The sequence below is a fragment of the Pteropus medius genome, unplaced genomic scaffold, assembly GCF_902729225.1.
Source record: "Pteropus medius unplaced genomic scaffold, Ma_sr-lr_union100, whole genome shotgun sequence".
Lineage (NCBI taxonomy): Eukaryota > Metazoa > Chordata > Mammalia > Chiroptera > Pteropodidae > Pteropus > Pteropus medius.
The window spans coordinates 9919921-9947632 of record NW_024340849.1 but is presented as its reverse complement, the minus strand read 5'-3'; the positions used below and the strand labels follow the sequence as shown (position 1 = coordinate 9947632).

General features: G+C 32.0%; 1 protein-coding gene across 2 annotated transcripts in view; it reads left to right on the top strand.

Moving 5' to 3' along the window:
* RELCH (RAB11 binding and LisH domain, coiled-coil and HEAT repeat containing) overlaps positions 1-27712 on the top strand; it is a 95172-nt gene that overhangs the window by 1416 nt on the left and 66044 nt on the right. For both annotated transcript variants that reach the window (XM_039840160.1, XM_039840161.1), the window contains exons 2-5: positions 16936-17025; positions 24841-24912; positions 25024-25079; positions 25180-25293. In XM_039840160.1, coding sequence (XP_039696094.1) covers positions 16936-17025; positions 24841-24912; positions 25024-25079; positions 25180-25293 — 332 coding nt within the window. The remainder of the gene's footprint in view (positions 1-16935; positions 17026-24840; positions 24913-25023; positions 25080-25179; positions 25294-27712) is intronic.

The following is a 27712-nucleotide window of genomic DNA, read 5'->3' as shown; positions in this document are numbered from 1 at the left end:
ACCCCGCAGGCTTTTTGTTCTGCATAAGTTAGAAATTTACTTTTAGCAGTACAAAGTAATAGTTTACCCCATTCATCCTATATTTATAAGCATTTCTTATGGCTTGAAAACATACTCTCAAGGATGTATACTGGATTCCCAGTATCTTCTTTTGGGAGGCATCTTAGATTTTCCCTTAGTAATGATATGAGATGTTTTAGTATGTTATATGAGGCCAACTGGAATTTACTAACATGTTAAATGTACAAAATTGTAGTCTAATTTTAGCCTAATTTTGTCTCTATACATTTGAATGGTGCCAGAGACTTACATTGCCGAACTTAGATGTACTGAAAGTGCTAAGAGTGCATATTTTATCAATGTAAAATAAATCCTAGTTCCCTCTTGGATATGGAATTTTCTCAGTGGGTGTAATTTCCTTACTCAATATGTAGGATAATCTTCCTCTTCAGAAAGAGGTCTTTCTCATTGCTGGCCTTTAAGACAATAAAATGTAACAAAGAAGTGTAACAAAATTTCTGTATAATAGTTGGGTTTTTTGTTTGAAGATTTCGAAATTATCTAATAATGACTTTCACCTGACAAGCTCTACCACTTCAGGACCCAGCTCAAATGACATCTTTGTAAATGTTTTCCTTACTCCCCATGCTTGCTTAGTTGCTTCTCTCATTGCGCTACTGTCAAACCTCAACTATAGCCTTTAAAACTTTTGTATTTGATTTGTCAACAATATCATTTTTCTCCAGTAGAGAGTCACTTTTACAGGGAAATTTTTATATCCTTACACTTTATACAGTCCCTGGCCTATTGTTGAGCCTAACTGGATTGCATCTGCTGTTTTTCTACTGTATTATTATAATGAAATTGGTTATTCTTCATAACTTTATTCTATTTAATTTAAAAGAATTTTTAAACCTTTTTAGCCTACCTTGCTATCGATATCACTGTTTATAGCGAAAATTTGTCCCAAAACTTTTTGTATAGAAATAATTTATAATTTAGACCGTAAATATTTTAGCAGTGTTTTAGGGTAAAAGTTTACTTCTAATTGCCTTTACATTTTACATTTTTATAGTTTCTTGGAATAAGTCCTGTGACCAAAAACATCACAATTTAATTACAAATAGTCATGTGCACCTCTGCTTTTCTATGTCCTCATTTATTTGCACCTGTTTTGGGTACTGGAGATATATGCATGTGCATGCACACACACACACACACACACACACACACACACAAAATATTTTCAAGAATATTTAGCAATATCCCTGGCCTCTATCCACTACATGCCAGTTGCAACCAATACCAAAAACATCCCCCAAAGCTTTGACAACCAAACATGTCTCCAGCATCAACCAGAGAAAGAATGTACATTTCCTGACTGAGAACCATTTCTATAAATAAGTTTTGCCTGTTCAAAAATTTCATATAAATGGAATCATAGAGCGTATATTTTCTATCTGGCTTCTTTTGCTCAGCATAATGTTTGTTAAATTTTTTTGTGTGTATTAGTAGTTCATTTATTCATTCCTCTGTTAGACATTTGTGGGGATTTTTGGTTTTTTGTTTTGGTTTTGGTTTTGGTTTTTTTTTTTTGTTTGTTTGTTTTTTTTGAGTTTTGGGCTCTGTGAATAAAGCTGCCTTGAACATGCTTGTACAAATTTTGCATGAACATATGTTTTCATTTCTTTTGGGTAATGCCAAGGAATAAAATTGCTGGATTATATAGTTAGTATGTATTTAAGTTTATAAGAAGTCATCAAACTGTTTTCTAGAGTGGTTGTACCATGTAAAATTACCATTACGGTGTATGAGAAGCCCCCAAACACTTGGTGTTTTCAGGCTTTTTATTTAACTTATCTATTGAGAGTGTTATGGTGCCCGTGGTTTTAATTTTCATTTCCCCAGAGACTAGAGATGCTGAGCTCCTTTTGAGCTTTTTGCCGTTAGTGTATCTACTTTTGTGAAATATCTGTGCATGTATATTTTCCCTGATTGTTTAATTAGGGTGTTTTTTCTTGTTATTGGGTTTTTTGGTTTGTTTTGTTTTGTTTGGTCTCATTTTTGAGTTGTAGTTTTTTATATCTTCTGGACTTGAGTCCTTTATCAATATGTGTTTAGAAATATTTTTTCCCAATATTTGTCTTTTTATTTTTTAGTTTATCTTAAGAACAAAAGTTATTAATTTCATGAAGTGCAATTAATCAGTTTTTCTCTTTAATGATTCATGCTCTTTATAGCCTATATAAGAAATATTTGCCTACCCCAAAGTTGCAAAATTTTTCTTCAATATTTTCTTCTAGAAGTTTTACAATTTTAACTTTTACATTTAAATCTTTAATAGTAGGTTTCTATTTTAATAAATGTATCATAAAAAGAACTATTTCTTAAAAATTCCAACTACAAATGTGCATTTACTACAAACTTTATTACAGTTTCAATACAAATGCATTGTCTATATCGAAATATCAATGCTTGTAAATGGCTTAATCCAGTTAGAAAATAAATTCTAAAATGAGTCTGTAAAACTCCTTAGTACCATGTTTTGAAGATTTTGACTAAGCTCTTGATCACAAATTGTATTTTAGAAATTCTAAGGATGAATCTTTCTCTAGGATTTGGATTACTGCCTGTTTTTAAAGATCCTTTATATACAATTCTTTATATACAATTCTAGCATGTTGATTGTTGTTAGTGGGTTATGATTTATAATTCTCAATAACAACTTTTTGGTTGATTATAAACTATAAATATTAGTAGTATGGAATATGTAAAACATTAAAGTATTTTGATTTGTTTTTGTATGTATTTTGATTGATGTATGTCTGATTTGAAAATGAATAATACTTAATAATAAATGTGTAATTAACAGTAGTTTTCTTTATTTAATGTTGTCTAAAAACAATTCAAGATTTATTGAACTATTTACCTAAAACTCTGTTGACCTAGGTTAGTACTATATAGTAGTGCTTTTAAAATACTTTAGTAATCTTCATACTATATTTAATCTTTTTTCTTGACTAGAATAATAGTCCATATTAATAAAACATTCAAATATTAAGGGAATTATAGCTTTATAAGTTTGATATTTTCAGTAGAATTTCTATTAACTAAATAAATTACTTTTAACAAATGCTCTGAGGCATTTTCAGTGTTTGATAAATTGTCACATCGTCACAATGTTCTTACTAGACCTGGTTGATGAACTAATTCGATCTTTTATATTCAGTATTACTTGACTACATACTCACATTACTTATATATATATTTTTCCCTGTATTTTTGTCATTTGAGCCAAAATAACTTCCATTTAGTAATTGCTTTGCTTTCCAATTAGATTGCAAAATAAAAATTTTGTCAGTGTCATTGATTAACACTGAGCAGATTGTAGTATCTTAGGCAGAGGAGTACTGATTCCACTTGAAGCCATAGAGCTCTAATCAAAATTGGACTATATTTTCTTAGGATGAGTGTAGGTATAGGGAGCACAGGTGTAGGGACCAGCTGTGGATAGGAGTACAGCCTTTATTTCACTCGAATGGTGTTATGGACAGTAGAGACAGTAGATGGTCAAATGAGAAAGACCAATAACTTATGCCTTTCAGTGATGAATTTCTTTTATTCTGTATTTACTATGCTTTCAATTTTTATAAGGCAACTAACTTATCAGAATGTAGTGATTTATGATTGAATGTGATAATTTCACTTGCGAGCCTTCTTGAGTCATCTTCCTTTTTAAATTTTATGTTTCATGATTCTATTTTTTCTCAAAACTCTCAAAGAGTACATATCTTACTGTGCTCAGTGTTCCTTTTTCAGTATCACCAGTACTAAGATGTCATAAACTTCCAAAGTTTCCATCTCTTCCACTTTAGAAAGTAGTTCCTGCCTGTGAGATTGAAATTCGGTTTAGTGCTTCCTCTGGCTTCTGAGAGAGAAAATATCCACAGAATATTTCTAAAATGTATTAGGTTTAATGCTTTTCACCGAATGAGACTTTCTACTGTTGTCTGGAATATATGCATTCTTAAATTTATCTCTTGCATAACTGTTATTTTTCTTGCTTATGCCTTTCCAGTACTTTCAAAATTATTCTTGTGGAAATTTAGTCACATATTCTCGCTGCCTAGCAGCGTGACTGGAATATAGTTGGTGTTCATTATTTTGCATTGATCAGTTAAGGATTGTAGGGATCCAGAAGATGTTTAATGCATGTTTTTGGTGGAGAGGCAAGACTGACAGGTGAAGAACTAGAATAATCTTCTGACATACAGATAATAGTGTAAGATATAGAAAAATCATTATTGATTATGGTAATGAAATGGCCCTTGTGGAGAAAGTAAAATTTAAGTGTGACCCTCAAGGATGGGTGAGATTTTGAATAAATAGTAACTTTGTTATTTGGCCGAATTTAGACTCTTTTATCTTGAGTAAGGAAAAGGAAGTGGGGTTAAAGAGAAGATACTACTTATTTTATATTTTGCCTTGTTTAAAACATCTTCTGGGAACATGCTTACCATTATCTGACTCTCCACTTAATATTAAGTATATTTGAGTAAAAATGAAGTATGATGTTTCAAGTCATTGTGGTGCTTGGCTAAAAGGAAGTAAGATAGGAGTATGAATCAGGGAAAATAGACCTTATTTCTGTCCACACTTAAAGCTACACTTTCTGATGTTCAAACAAGAAAGTTAGGGATGATTAACAGAATGCGTGCTTGTTTGTTTTTTTTAAAAACTTGGTTAGAAAAGAAACCAATCAGAATTAGTGTAATTTTCATTTTGTTGATTAGTATTTTTAGATCAAAATATGCATTTGGTTAATGTATTTTTATGTGACTTTTAACTGGGTCTCCCCTCCTGCCCCATGGTTGTATGATGATCAACTGAAAAAGAACATTTACTTTAGTCTAAAAATACAGTCTTAAATCTAAATTACAAATATCAATTGAGAAAGGGCTCATGTGGTGATGGATTTATTAACAGCCTATTTTTTTCTTAACAGATAGGTTTTACTGACTTCTACTAATAAGTACTGTGAGAGTTGATGATAAATTATGGTTTCTAAATTATACTAAAATTATCTTTGTTGATATTTAAATGATGTTTCACTATTTGGCCATATTTTGAATGCAATACTTCTTTGATTGACTTTTTTTGGGATTTGCATTAGTTTAGGGTTGATCTACTTTAACTCCCTTATCCTATGAGTATTTGTTTCAATATTACAATTATTTTTTGAGATGTAATTGACATATAACATTGTATTAGTTTTAGATGTATAGCATAATGATTGACACACCGTGTGTGTGGTGCGTAATGTGTGTGTGTGTGTGTGTGTGTGTGTGGTGAGGTGATTACTACATGTTTAGTTCATCCATCACATGTTGCTGTATTAAATTGTATTGACTTTTGTGATTGCCTTTGAGGAGAGAAACAATAGGAACATGAATGTCGTATTTCTTTTAAAATTTTGAAATTTATATGAAAAGTGTTATAGCAGTTTATATTGGCTGGCGGTTATGTGGTGTTTTGCACTTTTAAATAAGCTTTAAAATTGCATATACTGTGTTTTGTCAAATTTTGCATGTGATTATGGCAAAAGAAGGAAATTTTGTAATGGAAATTGACTCTATTGTTCCATCATTAATTGGCTTCTAATCCTATAACCTGTGCAGTGTGAACAGAGTTTTTGTGACATGAAATACTAACTTCCCTCTAGTATATGAATACAAAGATTGTTTTGCATAGTAAGTTATTTCTTCGTATGTATCCGGCTTGTGTCTACCTTTTCTGTTACCTTATATTGAATATTAGTGTCTTACATAGTCTATTAATTAAATTTGCAGAAATAACAGCAAAAAATGTCATTCTTTGCTCACAAACTATTGGTCACACATGTACCAATTTATCTATTCTCAGTCTTCTATTGCCATTTGTAACCGAGAGGATCAGTTCTGTTTGGAAAGGAAATCGTCACAATAAGATTATACTATACTAATATACTGATAATTCTTAGTATAATGTCGACAGATCTCTTTTAGGATATATTTAGCATGTTTCAAGTGAACAAAACTATTTTACACCAATAGTTTTTTGTTGCATTTTATGCATGTCTGCTAAATATTCTGTATATGTGTATAGAAGTAGAATTACCATTAGAAAAGTACTTAGCAATAGTCAAATTTCCTGGTTTTTCTAGTTAGGAGTAGCTCCTTTTAAGCATTCTTCTACAATTGAAGCTTTTTTTTTTTTTTCCTTCATGGGTAAATGTGTGAGTAAAGATAGTCAACCAAAGACTGCAAGGTGGAATGATGAAAGTTATGAATTATCACCAAAATCTCTAGTCACATTTTATCATTTCTTAATGATGAACATTTGCATTTTATACCCTTTAATAAGTCACATAGTTAGAATACTAATTTGCATCTACTAAACATTTAAATAAGATGCCCGTATTAAAAAGGTAGCTTGTATTGATAGGTGATTTATGAGTCTTTGTTCTCACCAGACTCTTCAATCTCCAATTTTATTTCTATAATTAATAGACCTGCTTATTTGCATTGAAATAGTTGAACCAAGATTTATTAAAATATCATTTAAAAGTAAAGATATCGAGGATTGAAAACAAATGTCCAACAGTAAAGTATTAGTTAATTGAAATAGATAATTTGCTTGTACTGATATGAAATGATCACTAAATTGTATGATAAATTGAATAAATTAAGATGCAGCCAATATATATGTTTCCATTTATGTACAAAAAGGGAGAAATTTGCATATGCCTAGCATATTTTAAAAGGATACATACAGAAGAGTCTAAACAATGACTATTGCTGCTGGTTGGGAGATGGGCACAGGGGTTTACCTTTTCTCTGTAGGTCCTTTTATTATATTTTACCACATATCATGTCTTAAGTGGCAAAACATCCATTCCAACCCAGATCACTGACTTCAAAGCCTGCACTCTCCATTACACCACAACTACTGTTTTATGTCAACTTTGAGCTCAGCAAAAGTTCTCAGATCATTTTAGTATATGATCAGGCAAATTATCTTAGTAGTTCATTCAGAGTACATACATCTTATTAACTCTATCAGAGTAGCCAATCTTCTTAATGTAAAAGGCAAGGCAGGTAGTACAAATTTGATCATTTCAAAAATAAAGCGACTAACTATAGCACCACATTAAGCAGAAGTGAATAATGTGCCCAAAGCATTTAATTTCATCAAGGTGTCCACTTCACAGCACTTATCTTACTCCAAATCAGGACATGCATATTTTACATGTAGTTCTAGGATCAACTAAGACTCAAATTAGAGCCAAATATAGTCACCAGTTGTTCTTCTGAAGTAATTTTGCAAGGCTGAATTAATTTGTTCTCCCTTTTTCAATCTTGAAGCTTTCTTGCATGGTTATCTATAAGTTTCTGGTCCAGTCGTAGAGCATGACTAAGCCTCAAGAAGGAGGAGACCATAGTGCAATCATGGGTGTAGACTTCTTCCAGATTTTCCTGCCTATTATTTCAAAAATCCCCAGGTCTGAAATGATATTCGTTTGTTTTTGAAACCAGCCAGTCCTGTTGTAGGCGATTGCTCACAGTAGTGTCATCATATTGTCTGTGTTATTTTTAACCATCTATCAGTTCTGTGCTTGTGTGCTGCTTTAGTTTAGGCCTTTAGCTCATAGCTGGGTCATCAGTTTTAGTCTTGTAACTGATTCCTGTGCCTTTAATCTCTTCTTCCATCCTTATTCTTTCTTGATTTTAAAATTTATTTGTTCCTGTCACTCTAAAACCTTTTTAAATTGCTTCTTCCTGTTCAAAGCAACTTTTTCCAACCCTTTTTTATTAGTAAAATTATATATTATAGAAAAATATTTATGAACCTGCTTAGGAATTTTTCCCATTTTTGTGGAATATATGAAAAATTGCTTTAAAATATTTTATTATGAATATATATAACATTCTCCCAATAATTTTGCTTCTTTTTGCCTTTTCAACCATGTTGTCTATATACAAAATCTTTGTTGTACTCACATTGTTTACTCAATGTCTCTTGAACATGTTTTATACTTTCCTGAGTCGGTGCCTTTGTCCCTGTTATTTCTCCTCTTGGAATACTTATCCTCTGTCCTCCTTTTCTTTTTTCCAGATCCTGTGTATCCTTAAAGGAAGGTCCAGTTTATAGTTCTTCCTCTCCCTAAAGCTTCTCCAGCCCGTAGTGATCTCAATCCTCTAAACTTGTTTTACTTTTAATCTGTCTCCTTATAGAAATTCATTATATAGAGACCTGTGAATGTGTTAGTATTATTGAAAATTTTTTGTGTTGTTTTAACTAACCAGATTCTTTTTAAGGACGATAGTTGGAGTTCACGTCTCATATATCTCTGTCTTTTTTCATACATGGCACAAATGCCTAAAAGATAATTTATAAATTTTTCTTTAGCCTGAGTATAGAAAAGAGACCTGTTTTATTTATCTCTGTGTCACCAGTGCTTAATATTGTGCCTGGCAAACAAGCTTTGAATAAACGTTGAAGTTATGTTGAAGAAATGATCTTTAGGTGGTCAGATCCTAGAAATATGTAAGTTTGAAATATTCCTTGTGAAAAATTAGCTTTTCCTTCTATAGCATATTACAAAGCTGAGTCAACGTTGGTCTTTCTGAGGCCATTCACAATATCAAGCCCAGTTTTCCTGTAATCTGGGAGATCTGAACTTTCATGCTCTTACGTATTGTTCAAGGGAACTAGTTCAAAGCTCAGACTTTGGCATTAGAGAGCTTGAGTTCATATTTCTACTCAGACGCTTCCTACTTGCACAACTGTGGATAGTCTGTTTCCTTTACTGTAAAATGCAGATGGTAACGGCTTCTGTTAAAGGGGGTTGTTTATGAAGGTCATCAGGTAAGGTTATCTGCATCTGGTGCAGAGTAAGTGGTCAAAATGTGAAATATCATAATAACTATTATTAATAATAATCCTCTTTACCTGACAGCCATTCATACAGTAAAATCATCCAGCATTATAGAAATTTTAACTTAAGTGAATAGTTTGCCAATAAAGTCTGTGTTTCTCTTCTTAAGTTTAAATCTTTTTTTGAGTTTGAATCTTGTGACAAAGAAAAGGTAGACTGTAATCTAGGAGACTTGACTTCTAGCTTGCTCACATCACAGATTAATGTAACCTTTAACATAAAATGATCTGATTGGGTCATTTTTTATTTGTGTATATGGCTTAATTCCAGTGGCTTATAAGCTGATTTAAGGCAAGAACCAAGTCTTCCTGAATTTTATCTTTCTATTCCCCACTGTGGGTTAGTAAATATTCATTGACTGAATACCTAATCCAATTTTCTCATCTGTACAAATGAGGGGTGGACTAGTTCTAAGATTACCTCTCACTTTAAAATATTTTGAATATAGGGGTCAGTGAACTGAGCCTCAGCATTAGAGAAGAAGTGAGAATCAGAAAATATAAATGTGAGTTTTGCTCTTGGCAGATCTCTGATATCCATCTTTAAGTGGATAACAAAAATGTTTATATGCAACCTCAGGTTTTAAAGTAAGGTAAATTTATTATCTATTTATTGAATTAATATACTATATGTTTCTTATTTACCATGACATAGCTTTTTTAGATATGGTTTAGTAAATAATCTTTGCTCAAAAAATTGGAATTTTAAAGCTAATTTCTTGATACTATTTTCCTTTCTATTCTTTGTGAATTGGGTACTTTCATGAGTTTTGAATTATAAAATGCCCCTATTATAAAGTTTTAGATGCCTTTAGAGGAAAATACCAAAATGAAAACAAAATTCAAACAGTACAGAGTATGTAGTGAAAAATTTGAATTCTACTTCTCAGAGTCAAATTGCTATTAATAACTTACTGTGTGTATTTACAAAAACATTTATGTGCATGTAAGCATACACAACACCTCTACATGGACTTTTATATCCACATCCTTTAAAGAATTATTCTTTAATATTTTGCTGTACTTTCCTGTCAGTAACCTGGCACACAGTAGTTGTTCAATAAGTGTTTAATTGAATTAACTGATACTCTTTACCATTCAAAGGCTGGTCAATTTTTCTGATACATATAGCTCTTAAAGTGCTATATAATTTAGATAAAAGATAACTTTTCAAAGATCTGAGACTAATATTTTTAACTCTTGTAAAAGTACATTTTATCAATACTAAAATATTAAATGTAAATATAAATAAGACTACTTAAGCATGTGATTTATAAAATCAGTCTGCATGCCATATAGTCACACTGTGTATAATGGATTTAGTTTTCAGACTAAATAAAACTTGCATACAGGTTTTACCAGTTTGCCAACTACGATGAAAGTCCCTGATCATTTAGTTTCTAACTATGAAGTGAATTATTAAGAAGTTATATAATCCTGGAATTTGAAGAAATGCTTTGTAGTGTACTTCATATTAGAATATGATAGTTTCTTTCTTAATTAAACGGGTTAATTTTTCCAAACTCCTTTTGTATTAGAGCATTTTGAAAGGTATTTCCTTACCCCGGAAAAATATTGTGACTGCATCTAAAGAAGCGTATTTATCTTGGGACTATATATTACCTCATATTAGTCTTAAAATTCAAAGTACGGTTTATTTACAAAATCTGTTACAGGCTAGTCCAAATAAAAGTTGAAATTGCTTTCTACCATAAATTTTTTTTCTGACATGGTGTAATAAATTCTAATGAATTGGAACATTAATTTTATGACATCATAGTATTGTTATTTACAAAGGCACCAGCTCTTTTTCTTAGAAAATATAAAGTTGTTGACTTGGAACTAAAAAATATATATATTTAGAATATATTTTTCAATGATCATACTAATACTTTCTGTTTTATTAAACTATGGTTGCTTTCCCCCTAGGACTCTCCCTATTGCATAGATGATTTCTTTGAAACTTTCAGAGAAATACTATAATGGAGGAATACTGTTTGGTGTTCAAATAGGCACTAATGTATGTATGATTAAATAGAAATTAAAAGAAGAAAGAGAAATACTTAGAAAACAAACGTTAGATAGATACTTAGCATAAGAAAAAATACTCTTCTGAAATCAACAGCCAACATTAGTACTTAACATTCCATGAAAATCACAAATGAAACAGAGAGGTCTGGTATCACAACACTAGAAGATTGGTTTATAAAAGTTAATCCTATTTGGCGTACATGTTTTAATATACAGGTTAGAGACATCAGAATAGCTACTGGATAGCTAAGACATATGACTCAGCGGAGTATGGTACTCAAGTGGAGTTTCTGGTCAAGGCAGTCATGGGCAGACAAACTCATATATCAGGAAAATCAAGATGTTAGATACATGGTCAAAGAATGTGAATAGAAAATTCACACACACACACACACACACACACACCCCCCCAAAAAAGGTAGATGTTCAGTATACTTTTCAAAGAATGTTCATCAGGAATCAAAGAGATGCCTAATTAAATAAGATATATGTAGTATGTTCCATTGGTAAGATTAAAAATAATGCCAAGTGTTGGCAACAGCTATTATATACTACTGTTGGTAGAACTCAGATTGCTATGTATACTTTAGAAAGCAGTTTAAGCAATGTGTACCAATAGCCTTAATCATATGGCAAATTCTCACTATATAAGTGTCATTTTTGAAAAGCAAGATACAAATTGTACGTATCCATTCTGTTTTTGCAAAAATATCTACACATACTTAGACATGGGAAAAAGAGTTCAAAAAAGAATATCTAAAAATTCTGGGAAAACTTTAATGATATCCCCAATTTTTTAAATCTTATCCCCAATTTTAGTGGGAATAGGATGATTTATCTAGTTTTCTACATATATTTTTATAATTACTTATAATATGCATATTATAATTAGGAAAGCTTTTATTTTTGTTGTGTTACAAAACATTGGAGAAAAGTTGTTAGGTAAATTTATTTTTAAAGAGCTGGAAATTTTAGGTACTATATATATGGTGATCTAAGAAATCCATTTTATAATAGATCGTATTAGTTACCAAGCAGGTGTATTTATAGGTTAGTGGTTTATTCCAGTCTAGCATTTTAATTTTTGCCTATTTAAAAGATGTATATGTAAAAAGCCTTATAAAGTTTATCTACTATATTTTGAAATTTCTTTCCTTTATTTGACTTATTGCCTAGCTTTGGTTCAATTTCAAACAGTGGAGAGAAAAAAAACTTATCATTTAAGATAATAATAACTATTTTCCAGTATTATAACTTTAATTATTAAATTTTAGGAATCAGTGGATCCTCATCAATGTTTAACTTTTTTTCCCTCTATACATCCAAGTTTTTGTCAATATTTTATTGTGATAATTTTAAAACTTAAAAATTGAAAGAATTTTTATACCCATGTACCCACCACCTACATTCTACAATTAATCTTTTACTATACTTGTTTTATTTTGTATCTGTACATCTCTCCAATTCTCTATGCATCCAAAAATATGTCTTATTTTTTATGTATTTTACATTAAGTTACAAATATCACTGATAATTCCTCTAAGTGCTTTAGCATGCATATCATTAGCTAGAGCTCAATATTTTGAATCTCTTTTTTTTTTTTGAGGCAAAATTTAAAGACAATAAAATATATAAATCTCAAGTGTACCATTTGATGTTTCAACAAATGAATACACCTGTGATAACCCAAACTCCTGTCAATATGTGGAAGATTAACCGTCACTCCAGAAAGTTCCTGTATGCTCCTTCAGTCAGTCAGTTCCCACCCCTTCCAACTCCACACTCCCAACACCCACTATTATGAGTTTGTTGTCATTAATTACTATAGCCTGTTGTAAAACTTTATGCAAATGAAGTTATACAGTATGTACTCTTGGGTAAGGCTTCTTTCATTCAGCTAAAGCATTGATATGATTTACTCATTTTGTCTATTTCAGTGTTTTTGTTTTTTTGATTGCTGAGTTGTGTTTCTGAGTTCCATTTTTAATGTGAACTTGAGACTACTGTGGTTTCTGTTATGTGATGTTTTTTGGCTTACGATTAAATGAAATGCTGTCGTGAGGGATACTGTAATATTTGGTTTTCTGTCATTCTTATTTATGTTGTCTTCAAATTTAAGTTAATATCAAATTATTATTTATCAGATGCAGTTAAACTGCCAGGAAATTAAATGCTTCTCTGGATAGAAACATAGTGTTCTAAGATGAGTGCTGGATGTAGAATTCACTTAGTTCACCTTAATAGGACTTTAAAGATAAGCGCTACATCGATTATTCATAGCTCTGTTCTAAGTTAACCATTTCGATTGTTGGCATGTACTAATTGTTTTAAAAGGATGTAGGGGAGTCCCAAGCGGAGTCCAAATCTGTATTCCTGAAGCTTGGATTTATTTGTCCAGATTGTGCTTTCTGAACACAGATAATCTGTTTCCTTAGATCAATATATAAAACATTAAGTACTATGCGAAGTAGCCCAGTTTGGTGAGTTGACCTTGCCTCTCTAATTTGTCCCTTTTTTGCATTAGCTAGATACACACCCTTAATAAGTATCAGCTTTGATTTCTGTATTTAAGTGAGAATGTTTACATAATGTGTTCTGTTTATGGACACTTAAAAATCTGGCAAAGCTAAGGACTTTCTCCACCACCACCATGCACTTAAAACACAGAACCTCTGAAGCGTCTCCATTCACCCCTTGCATCCCAAATTACACATTGAATAAAATAAGTCTTAAAGAGTAATTTTGTATTCTCTCTTTTACTTAACCCCATATGCATTTCTTTACCAGGACTTGTTAGTTACACACCAAAAAATAACCCAGTTCTGACCACTTCCCATGATTCTGCTGCCACTCCAGTCCTAATCTGATCAATTCTCACCTCCCATGACTTTAAAAGCCTCTTAACTGGTCTCTCTGCAAACCACTTTTCTTACAGCAGCCAAAATGATTTTCTAATAATGTGTGTTTTTGTTGTTTCCCATTATACTTGGAATAAAATTCAGACTGTTTTCAAATTGTTTACACTGGCCTCTGTTCTCAACTCAGGTTTGCCTGAAACTGTTTTACCTCATTCTGGTCTCACCTTTTCAGAAGGGCTTGCCCAGAGCACGCTAATATTGCTCCCCAGCCTATAGCCACCTACTGTTCTGGCCTTGTCTTCATTTTTTTTACACCATTTTGATCATTATCTGATTTTTTTTTCTTTTTTTACTTAATTATTGCTTTCTTTCCCACTAGAATATTCTCTAGAAACAGGGACCTTGTCAGTCATGCTGACAGAATCTCCTGCACTTAAGATTGTGCCTGAAAAATAGTAATAGGTTATTAAGTATTTTCAAATATTAAGTACAGCTCCATATGTCTTTATCTAATTTGAATATTTGAATCTCTTTATTGTTTTCTATACAGTTTAACAGCAATAGATTTTTGTAATAATGATCCAATACTTGCAGAATTGTACAGTGTCTTCTGAGTAAGAAAGCTAGGTTGTTAGGTACTCTCTTGTAAACAGTAGAAGATTGAGTTAGTGTTTACCAAGGAGGAACCACCCTAAAAAGCTGAGTTTTCAACAGTAAGCAATTCTACAGGTGTAAAATATAATATAGAAGCCATTTCCTTGTAAAATTGATTTTATTTATAGCCTGGTTCACTCCTATAAACTATTATAAAATGTCCTTCCTGGCCCCTTGGAACTTTTTTGTACATTGTAACTTTACTATTTATACCACACTTGTCTTGTACTTTGATAATACACTTGTCTGTTCTTTTCCTCATTTGTTGACTTGGACATTTATTCTTTAGGGCTAGGTTCAAAATAGTTGTCGATTGAAGGCTTCCATGGCCCCATTGAATCTGGAAGTCTATACAAATCTTTTGCCCATTTGGAAATTGTGCTGACTTTTTTTTATTGGGTTATAAGAGTGTTTTCTATTATGAGGATGTAAGTCCCTTATCCTATGCTCAATTTGCAAATATTTTATCCTGTTCTGCGGGTTGCATTTTGACTTTCTCGATGGTGACTTTTAAAGCACAAAAGGTTTTAATTTTGTTGAAATCCAGTTTATCAAATCACTCATCTCTTGTATTAGTTTCCTATGGCTACTATATAAAGAAAATACAAATGAGTTTAAAACAATACAAATTTATTATTTTACAATTCTGTAGTTGAGAAATCTGAAATGTGCCTTGTGATGGGCTAAATGGACTAAAATCAAAGTGTCAGCAGTTCTGTATTCTTTTCTGGAGGCCCTGGAGGAAGGCTTTTCCTCTTTCTAGAAGCTGCCTGTACTCCTGGGCTTGTAGCCCTCTTCCACTTATAGGGACCTTTGCTAGCACATTGGTCCAACCTGAATAATCCAGGATAATCTCTCTATTTTAAGGTCAGGTGCTTTAAAGAATAAGGTTCTCAATATTTGCAAAAGCAGAAAGAAAAAAAGCCAGCTAGAACTTTTTTAAAAGGGATTTAAGGGACTTCATTGAATCTATATATTATGGATTATTGCTATCCTGATATGGATCTTTTGATTTATGAGCTTAGGATGTCTTTACATTTATTTAAATCATCTTAATTTCTTTCAGTGCTGTCTTATAGTTTTCAATGTACAAGTCTTAACACTTTTATTGTTAAATTTATCCTTAAGTATTTTATTCGTTTGGATGTTATTGGAAATGAATTTGCTTTCTTAATTTTGCTTTTGGATTGTTCATTACCTGTGTATAAAAATTTAATTGATATTTGTATGTTGATCTTGGGTTCTGCAACATTGATAAAAGTATTTATTAGGTCTGGATTCTTTAGGAGTTTTTTATATTCAAAATCATGTCATCTGTGAATAGAAATAGTTTTACTTCTTCCTTTTCAATGGTTTTTTAATGAGAAATCAGCAGTCATTCGAATTATAGTTCCTCTATATGTAGTGTGTTGTTTTTCTCTGGTTGTTTTTAATATTTTCTCTTCTTGTTTGGTTTTCAGCAATTTGATTGTGATATGCCTAATTTTCTGTTCTCTATTTATCTTACTTGGTGTTCTCTGAGCTTTTCAAATTTGTATATGTCCCATTTCTTGCCTTACCTATAGTAGACTCCAACATGTCAGACCTTTTGCTATTATCGCATAGGTCTCTGAGGCTCTGTGAATTTTTTCAATCTTTATTCCTCTCTGTTCTTTAGACTGGATCATTTCCATTAATTTATCTTTAAGATCATTGACATATTTCCATTTTGTTATTAAACTATACAGTGAGTTTTAAATTTTAGATAACCATTTTTCAATGCTAGAATTTACACTAATTTTTTTATAGTTTCTATTTTTCTTCTAAAATTTCCTATTCCTTTTACTCACTGCATGCATTTATTCCTTTACTTCACTGAATATAGTTATAGCTATTTTAAAATTTTAGTCTGCTAATCGTAACATCTGGATTATTTGGGGGTTGATCCCTGTTGATAAGTGTTTTCTCTTGAGACTGGGTCGCATTTTACTAGTTTTTGTGTAATAAGTAGTTTTGGACTGTGTGATGGGCAGTGTGTGTGTGTTATGTTGTGGACACGGAATTCTTTTCTATTTTTTCAAACAGTGTTTATTCATTTTTAGTAAGAAATGATTTTGTTAGAGTCAGTCTGCAAAATCCCAGGCAGCAGCTCAAAAATTTCATTTCAGTTTTTGTTTGTTTGTTTGTTTGTTTGTATTTAGATGAGCTGGTTGCAATATGCCCTTTGTGTACATCGTTCACTAGTTAACCAGGGATTTGGGCAAGGAAAATTTAGTTATTTTGAAGTAGTTTAATTGCCATGAGCACTTTTACTTTAGATCTTAGAATAATAGTTTTATTAACTGGAAATAATTGTAATTAATTGATTTCCAATTCCTTATTTTGGTAATTAAGTAAAAATCTGTTTAATTCTTCTATACATTTCTCTTTCTTACAGATAGAGCGGGGAGCATCAGTACCCTTGATTCTTTAGACTTTGCAAGATATTCAGATGATGGTAACAGGGAAACAGATGAGAGAGTGGCAGGTGAGTAAGATTATAGAGACAGATATGGATTCTTTGCTATTTCAGAAATAATAAAATAACTTGAGGAATTATCTTCCCTCTATAATTTGGTATGCTAATTATATAGTTATTATAGGAAATTATGTTACTAATTTATTGGCTCCAGGAAACATTTCACTTTCCCAACTTCTTCTTCCAGGGGTGGCATGAGTGGCTGGTTATTTTGCTGAGTTTCGTTTATAGCCAACAATTCACAGCCATGTAGTTATAAAACTGGTGTAAGACAGGTTTAAATTAGCCATAGTTTAGTGCAAGGTTAGTTGGACCTTGGCCTCCTTATTCCTGTGATCCTGCAAACCAGGGCTGATAGTCACATGTTGTACACCAATACAACTCTCGTGATTGTTAAAATCGGTTGAAATACTTTTGCGCTGGTTGGTGAATAAAACTTTGTCCTGAGTATTCCCTAGCCATCACAGCATCTCTCCAGAAACTTCTCCTGACTTTCCTATGATTCAGAAAATAAAGAGCTAATGGTTGGTACCGCAGGGGCCTCCAGGAGACCCATTCCATAAGAAGAAACATTTTTCTGGTTGCTTGGTTACTGATTCCAGTCTCCTTCCCCTCCTCACCTCTCACCAGTTCTGCCTTCTAGGCATAACCATTGGATCTGTAAGGACTTCAGAAGACCAATTAGTACTCCCAGTGTTCTGCCCACATCAAATGAGGCAGTTGGATTCCACCCTGGCATTTACCAGTGTGGCAGCCCTGGCTCCTTAAGTGTCAAATGTCTAGTACCTTTCTGGTGCCTCAAGGCTGTAGTTATCTGTCATTGAGTCATTCTTGACTGCTTTGTAGGAACTGTAGTCTTCATAGGACATTGGCTTAGAGAGAGACAGGGAAAGGAGACAGACATCAGTTAGATATTTTGATTTCCACTAGAATGGTGGGCATTCCTGGAACAGGAGGCATGCCACATCGACAGGTAGAGCCTTTGGGGAGAGCGTGGGGTCGGGGAACACCCATAATGTAGATTCCTCTCTTGACCAACTCTGTTGAATTTTTTTCCATTTACTGGGACAAGTTTGTTAAAACCTGTCAAATGTTTATCTGTCATGGTCATTATGAATAAAAGTGAGTGTTAATTTTTACACTGTTTGCTCTATTCTAAACACTGTCCTAAATGTATATTAACTTATTGAGTTATAGAATTATCATTATCCTTCCCTCCCCAGGAAACTGAGGTATTCAGAGGGATTATTTAAGACTTCAGTGGCAGAGCTAGGGTTCAAATGCAGAGAGCCAGCAACAGAGCCCACAATTGACTGTATGTACCATGTGCTACCTCTTAGCATGAAGGATAAGGTTTGACCTGGTTAAAATGACATTCTAATATATGATTTTCATTCATTGTTCAGAAGTAGAGATAATGCATATTTAAAAATCTCAGAGAGTATTACATGAATTTAAAAAGATGTAATTGTTTTTAGTTTAGCAGAAGCTAAAGGAAGATTCAGCAATGTAAATAATAGCAATATCAAGTGAATAATGTGGGTGGCTCCCTATATCATATCATGATTTGTCATGGCATTATTAATTCACAGCTGTGTCAAATGGCAAATCGCATTAGTAACATCTAAAAATTAGCAAATCAAATGGAAATTATTTGCATAATTTCATGACTAATTTATCCTAATTATTTCCTTTTTAAGTATTGTTACATATAATTATATAGTAAATGTTAGATATTATATATTTTGTGTTATATAATATTTTAGTTTATTGAGAGTAACCAAATATCTAGTTTTATATATTGTATTATTGTTCAAATGGTTGCATATCAGAAAATAATTCCTACCTCAAAATTGGCCACATAATTATTTTCTTTCCTTTAATTTGCATTTGAAAACTTAAATTTTAGATTTAGTCAACTTTAAGAGAGTCATTATTATTCTCATTATTTAGGTATTTTAGTATTTCTAATTAGGGGAGACATCGATTTAAAAGAAAATGTTATAACTAAGCATAACTAAAAATGGAATGTTTTAAATACATGGTAGTTTTCACCCTATATTTTTAACCTAAGGATTATATTCTCTCTAACTTTGATGAGATAAATTAATTTTTGATTACGATGCAAATACATACATAAATGCTGTCTTTCATTCTTCATTGGAAAAGGGAAAGAAAACGCATGTTATTCCCAGAGAATAGCTTGGAGAGCTTTTGTACCATAGCCAGTTATTGAACCAAACGTATGACACGTGAGTGAATTGAAACTTTATGAAAAAGTTTCAATCACAATTCCCATTTCAAAGAAGATTTTTGACTCTTTGCTAAGCATGGGTAGTAACTTAAAAGCTTGCAAGACCCATAATCCAAAAAGGAATTATCCTGTCATCTGTCATTAGATCACATGTAAACCTCACTGAGAAAGAACAAAGATCTCTTTATTATTTTGTTATACCAGTCTTGGGCAGAAGGAGGTTATAAGATCACACGGGTATTGAATCCGCTGGCCCACCATGCAAATGTAGGGTCTGCTCTACCTTTAATCAGCTTTTGCCATTTATCAGACGAATAGATACTACATTTGTTTCTAGCATCATTCTTTCCATCTTTTTCCTAAATTTAAAAATCTAATTATTTTGTTCAAGTCCATACAGGTGTTCCCTCAAAGAAGAAGAGATCTCTAAATGAACAAATGTTTATGGAGCACCTGCTCTGTGCTAGGCTCTAGGTTGGGTGCTTTGTATAAAATTTTATTTAATCTTGTTAACAATCCTATGAAATAGGTTATGATATCCTTATTTTGTAGATGAGAAAACTGAGGCTACTAGGATTGAGAAATTTGCCCAGTAGCTTCCCATGCTATAAAGGGCAAGATCAGGCTGTGAACACATAGGTTTTTATTCCAGAGTCCACAATATATCTTTTAGTACCAGGCTGCAGCTCCTTATTTTAAATATTTCCATTTCTGAATTCAGAACTGTCAATTTTTACATTAAAATGCTGTAAGGAATAGTAGTCACCAACCAAAATGAGCTATATCTAACCTATTTTTTAGTAAAAACTCTCTATGATATTAAACAAAGCTAGTGTTACTTGGTGCATATACAGTGTACCTGTTAAATTTTCAAGTTTTCTTAAAAAATAGCAAGGGACACCTATATTCTAAATATTGGGGTTGCCATTCTCTAATATATTTTAGGCATTTTGGGTATGCTATGTTAGGTACTAGGTTCTGCACTAGATATAGAAACATGAAATAGTTTCTGCCCTCAAGGAATGTATTTGCATTTAGATAACACAAATAAACGTCCCTACTTTGGAAATAGTGATAAGAACGTTGTTAATTTTGGAACCACCTGCATTCCTGCCTCAGGTTCACATGACCCATCTTTTAGCGTCAGAGTCTCTGACTTTAGTTGTTCTCGTGTCTCTTCCTATTATTGTATTACTTCTCTAGTTCACACCTTAACTTTTATGTTGGGATCTAGAGAACTATAAAAACTGTGCTTTCTGATTTGCAGGAAAGATGCTCCTTAAAGCTGGTGAGACAGTAATGTTTCAGATTTATTACACATGACATCAAGTATTGGAATGCTCATTCATTCAACAAATATTTGAGTGCTTACTCTATATTCAGTAGACGCATGGGAGCATTTGAGGTCTTGCACATGTCGTCAGTTTGGCTAAAATAAACTCCTAGAATTAAAAAAAAAAAAATAGACATGTGAAGCCATTATAAAGCTTACATAATCTAGTAGACTTTCTAAAATAACATTCAGGATTTTGCCCGTGGGATAACCTGGCCCTGTGCCCTGGGTGAGAAGCGGCATCAGGAGCCCTCTTATTTCTTTGCTGTTGGCCTGCAGCATACATATCTAGCTTTACCAGGATTAAATAAGCCCATTTGTCTTTTTATTATATTTTTCCCCAGTACAGTTATTTGTACTTCCTATGAGCAGTGCTTTTGTTTTTCTTATTTTGAACCTTACTTAAATCTTAGTTATAATTTTGTATGATTCAATACAGGATATGTGCTCCGACAAGGCTTTAGAGGCGACAGGCCCTTAACATGGTTGTACATTGTAATTTACATGATAAATCATAAATTTCTGAACTAGGAGAGTTGCAAAGACAATTGAGATGGTTGATTATTTAAAGGGTTACTCAAGATTTGGAATCAATATGGCTTGGACATTTAATTTATGTGGGAGAAAGTGCAAGGGATAAGCGGAGTAATCTGTAGATTTTCTGTTTAGGCAGCTGGGTAGGTAGTGGTACCGTAAATGGGAGGAGATTGCAGGAGTAGGGAGAGCAGATTTGAGAGGAATTTGATGAAATTCATTTGGATAGGATCGAATTCAGAACTTATGAGACATTCAAGTGGGCATAGCCAGGTGATAATTATTAAGTAGGTCTGTATCTTGGGGAAAAGGTTTAAAGGTTTCTGAATCTTCAGAGTATTTGTGATAGTTAAAATCATAAGAGTGAATATCAGTCCAGTGGAGTATAGAGTAAGTAAAGGGCCAAGGATGGCACCCTGGGAAACACCAGCTCTGAGGTGAGTGATAGAGGAATCTGTAGGAGAACCTGAGCAGGAGGAACAGTAATGGAAAGAATTTATTTTAAGACTTGGAGAAGAAGTTTTTTTTCCATTAAAATGAATATAGAAAACTAAATGTCTACTAACTATGGATATTGCATCTTGGTTCCAGTCATTTATTTCTCACTATCTACCAACTCATGGCTAACAGTACTATGTCTTTCTGAAGTCTCTAAAAGGCAAGGAGAATTCTCTAAACCCAGAAGGAGTGGTGATGGTACTGTCTTAAGCTTTTTGTATAATTTTAGGAAAAAAATTTTTACTCTAACTCATAGTATTAAGAGAATTTTTCCTTTTCCTAGAAAAGTTCCCGAGATAATAAAATAAATGTTAAAGATGGAGAAGTGGTATTTTATTATGAAGTCAAATCATTTTACATTCAGAAGAAAAACAAATTCCAGGACTTGAGAGAAGACAGTTTTATGTGTGCCATAAAGTGGCATGGTCCTTGACTCAGCCTTATTGATTTGAACTCTTCAGTAGTGAACAGGAATGGGAATGAAAAAAATACTTGACTGATTAGTGTTATGGAAAAGATCTTCCAAAATAATATTTTGCGTTTTGTGCCAAAATGAGCTAAACTAGCAAATATTTCAAGATAATAGTAGTGATATATTGAGATGTGGTATCAAAAGATTGATTTTTTTTTTTCTGCTTTGAAATTTAACACTTCACTTTGTTTCCACATAGTCAGTCAGTTGTATGTCTCCTAAGTCTGGAGAGCATGATCTTTTAGCACACAAGTACCTCTGATGTTATACCAGATTATCCAACCCTGGTTGGGAATCAACTGTTTCAACTGATCTGGAATTGGTTGTACTGACTTAATCATTCATTATTTTGGTAAGATTTGTAATACGCATTATTAGAATATACCCATCTTTGCAGTTGTTACTTTAGTTCCAATAAAACTGCATTCAGCAGGGTCGAGCTGCTAGAGGGTTGGGATAGTGGACTAAGCAGGTTGATAATTGGTTCCTACGGTGCTTTTTAAAAACATACACATCCTCGAACATTTTTATGAAGAATTATAATATTTGAAAAATACTCGAAGGTTGTTTGGTACAGTGTATCTTTTTATAGTAATTTTAAGCTTTAAGTCAATTTTTTTAAATAAAGATGAAACAAATTCATGTATGTGTAAATATAGCTGTGCAGACCTTTCTTGTGAAACTCTCACATAACTGGAATGACTCACGTAACTGGAATGACTGAATTATAGCGTGCCTTTATAGAGATGTGCTATAGCTTTAGAGATATGCCTCTGTCTTTTAAAGTTTATATTAAAGTTTATATTAAGAAACATGCAGCAGAGTGAATTCATTTTGATAAGCACTATCTTTTCAAAGTATTGGTAACTTCTAATGACATTTGGCAGTGTATATGTATATGTGCATAAAAATCTAAATTCTTGCCGTCTGACATGGGTTTTTCTGGCTTTCTGTGCCTTGATCATTCAGTGTTTTGCTCTTGGTCACCTAAACTTTCGCCAGTTGAATTTGGTTTTTCACAGTTTGTGTTTTAACCATTTTTTCATTTTTTTTTTTCCATATTTCTGTCTTCTGGTGCAGGGCATTTCTGATCTGCAATTGTTCTGTAATGTCTTAGTAAATTGTAAGTGATACTGAAACATAAACGTATACTCTTTTTACTTAAGATATAGTTAAGTATTTTTAAATCAAAATCAATTACCTATAATTTTGAAATTAAAAAAAAAAGTAAACCTATTCTCTTCCTTACACACTGAACCTGTGCAGTCTAACTTTAAACATAGACTCTCAGAGTTTCCAGAAGTGTTATGTTTTAGGGAAAATATTTTAACTTTGTTGCACAGAAATGTTTGCAGATCAGCATTGCTGACTACCGAAAAAGAAATAGTTACATACAGGTCATCTGATTTTTAGTTGTGCTTCCATGTTGCTGCAGTGAAATTCTGTGCATCAAAATAATTGGCCTTCATGTACTAGAAGTGATTCAGTTACATCTTAAGTTTTTAATGAAAATATGCAAACTGAGTGAATCCTAATTTTTCCATATATTTTTATAGCTTTGTTGTCTCTGATAACATCTCATTTGCCATCTTCTTTTTTCTATTTATTAGTCAATCAGGAAAAAAATCACTTATTTAATTAGCTAGTTTTTATGCAGAACTATTTAATATAATAATTTTTTAATATCCAGTTGTGACAAAGATGACTTAATTTTCCTAGAGGTTTACTTCACAGAAATGGCTTTCTTTATATTTTAGAGTAGTATTTATATATTTTAAAGAAAATTCCATTTAAGATACATACAGTTAAATCTTGCTCATAATGAAACATTTTAAAAAGCTTATTAAAATGTTTCCAATATTAATGTCTATCTTATAATCAGACCCTGATAAAAGAGATATCTTTGAGTTTCGTTATATTTGAACAGTTATCAGAAACTTTGTAATTCTAAATAATTTTATTTAGTATCCTTAGATAACTATACTTTTAGAATTGTACACAATCCTTTGCTTTAGGATGAACTTAATTAGAAATTAAAAGACAAACTATTTCTACCCTTTGGTTTAAAGGAAAACTAAAATAAACCCTTAGGAACTTTTTTTTAGATATGTGTTTAACATATCTAAGCTTGTTTGTAGAAAACACGCTTGTATGTAGAAAAATTTATAGGTAGCCCAACATTTGTTAAAGATTTAAGCTATATTCCTTCAATATCTTAATGAAGGGATATATTCACTAACATTTTTATATATTGATTTATAGCATTATTCTAGATAATATATTTTTAAATTCCTAAGGTCTTCTTTAAGTATATTTGCTTGGAGTTCATCTAATTTTTATCTTTTCCCCTAAAATTGTCACCTGAAAACATCTCATTGCATTTTTTTACCTAGACTGAGTGAAACAGAAGCACCCGGCTTACCAATATTTTTATTTACCTAGATGAGAGTATGCCATAGATTTTATTTTTTAAATAGAGCTATTCCTTGTCAGACAGCTAGAACATTTTGTCAGTAGTCCCCTGAAATCTAAAACTATGGAAAACATTCACCAGTTTGCTTGCAAATCAACTCTGCTGCATGCGTTCACAAGATTCATAAAGATTGCATGCTTTCTGTTTTCAATACAAATTGTATTTTTTTTTCATACCCATCCTTGCTTTTTATTTTTTTATTTTTGTTTCCCTTTTCTTGGTTGGATGCCTGTGTGTGTTTATTCCAAATCCCTGTCCAGTCCTGGAGTTTGAACTACGGAAAGCCAAGGAGACCATTCAGGCCCTCCGAGCCAACCTGACAAAGGCTGCAGGTGGTGTACATACAACTTTTTTGAGACTTTTTCTACTTTGACAATGTAGAAGTAGCTGAGATATTTTCAAATGTAAAATAGTAAAATATTATTTATATTTTCTTTCACCAGAACATGAAGTTCCTTTACAGGAACGAAAAAATTACAAATCAAGTCCTGAAATTCAGGTGGGTGAATGGTAGATCCAAAAGTGTCTTCCACATAAAATAGTAGCGTGAATATTGAAGGAGGAAACCTTATAGTCTTGTTATCTTATTTTGCCTCCAGGAGCCAATCAAACCTCTTGAAAAGAGAGCTCTAAACTTCTTAGTCAATGAATTTTTATTGAAGAATAACTACAAGCTTACATCAATAACCTTTTCAGATGAAAATGATGATCAGGTACAGTTACTTTTTTTAACAATGATACATTTCCTTTTTAACTTACAATGTATTTATTTTCTCTTTTATTTACTTTCTTTAACTTTTTAAAGTTATACATATAGTAAAATTCTATAACTCTAGTTATCAAACTCATTTCCTTACCTACCCAGTCTAGTATCCTACTGACTTAAAGATATTTCTTCTTTTTACATAAGGACTTATTCTTCTCAGGTAGCTTTTTACAACTCCCCAGTAACTATATAACTTACTCATATTTCCATGTATTTATAGAATATGCTGAGGTTTTACTTTAAACATTAACTTGGTAGTACAAATTAATGTATACTTATAAAAAGTTTACCTAAAAACCTTTTCAGTAGCACTGTAATAATTAAGACGATAGATAATAGCAATTAAGAGAATATTTTGAATGAGAGTGAATATAAGTTATGTTTGTTTGAATAGGGGCCGACTTTAGAACCTCATTGTTTTCCTGATAAAATCTTGTAAGCAAAGAAATGATGGCTTGTTTTAATGTCATCTCCGAACTCTGTGATATTTTGACTCTTAGTGCTAATAGATTAATTTGCATCTTGCATCTTAAGAAGGTCAATACCAAAGAGTTTATTATGTAGAAATCAGGAGGCCATCATTTTAGATCAGATATATTCCATTGGTCAATAAAATATCCCATGGATCATTTAGCAAAATTAGACGTTCTCTAAGGGAGGTGACAGTTCAGTTACTCCCTCAGTTATTGTACATAACATTTTACATAACATTATACAACAATTCTACGTAACGCTTTATCATATCAAATCTAACAACATGTAAAAAGACTAACACATCATGACCCAATGGCTTATCCAAGGAATGTAAGGTTGATTTAATATCAAATATCAGTCATTGTGACTCACCATATTAAGAAACTAAAAGAAAAAAAAAGTTATATGATCATCTCAGAAGATGCAAAAAAAGCATTTGACACAATCGAACCTTCTTTCTCCATAAAAACTTTAAAGAAACTAGGAATAGAGAGAAATCTCCTCAACCTCATAAAAGACATTTATAGAAAACCTATCACTAACATCATACTTTAACAGTAAAAGATGAGGAACAAAGCAAGGATGTCTGCTCTCACTACTTCTCTTGAACTTTGTACTGAAGATTTTAGCCAATACAAGGTAAGGGAAAGAAACGAAAGGCACACCTTTTGGAAAGGAAGAAGTAAAAATGTCTTTATTAACTGATGGCATGATTGTATATATAGAAAATCCTATGGACCATCCAAAAAAGATGCTAAAACTAATCATTGATTTTAGTGAGGTTGTAAGATACAAGATCAATAAACAGAAATCAATTGTATTTCTGTATGCTAACAAAAATTAGAAATTGAAATTTTAAAATAGTATTTATAGAGTATCAAAAAAGAGGAATACTTAGAGATAAACCTGATAAGGCTTGTCCTCTGAAAACCATTATATATGCTGAGAGAAACTAAAGAAGATGTAAATGAAGTATTATGCTCAGAGGTCAGAGAATTCAATGTTGTCAAAGTATCAGTTTCCCAAATTGATTTTTATTTTCAGTACAATCTCAGTCAAAACCTCACCAGCATTTTTTTAGAGATTAATTAGTTTATTCCAAAATTTGTATGGAAATGAAAAGAACCTAACACTATAGCCCCCAAAAAAAACTTTAATAAAGAAAGACAAAGTTGGAGGAATTTGAAGTACCTGACTTCAATATTTTGTAGTTGAGACAGTCTTATTGGCATAAAGATAGACAAATAGATTAATAGACCATGATAGAGAATAAAGAGATTGACTTACACATAGATGATCTTTTGATTTGACAAAATGCCAAGTAAATTCCATATAGAAAGAATAGTCTTTTTTAACATTTGGTGCTGAAATATTTTGATATTCATAAGCCCTACCCCTAAACAAACTTCAGACCATATATCACACCAAATACAAAAATTAATTCAAATAGATTATAGACTTAAATGTAAATTCTAAAGCTATAAGGCTTCTAGAAGAAAACATGGGAAAAATATATTTAACTTTGAAAGGTAAACAGATTTCTTAGATATGACACCAAAAGCATGATGTTTTTCACCATATTTTTTCTCATCGAAATTAATAATGTCTGCTCTTTGAAAGCCACTTTGAAGCAAATGAAAATATAAGCCATAGATTGAGTGAAATATTTACAAGTACATATCTGATAAAAGACTTGTATCCAGCATATATAAAGATCTCTCTAAACTCAATAATAGCAAAACAACCTAATTTTTAAAACAATGGATAAAAGATTTAAACAGATATTTCAACAAAGAACATATATTGCAATACTACAACACACTAGAGCATCTAACTAAGACTGTACCAAGTCTTGGCAAGGATGTTAAGCAACTAGAAATCTTATCATTGCT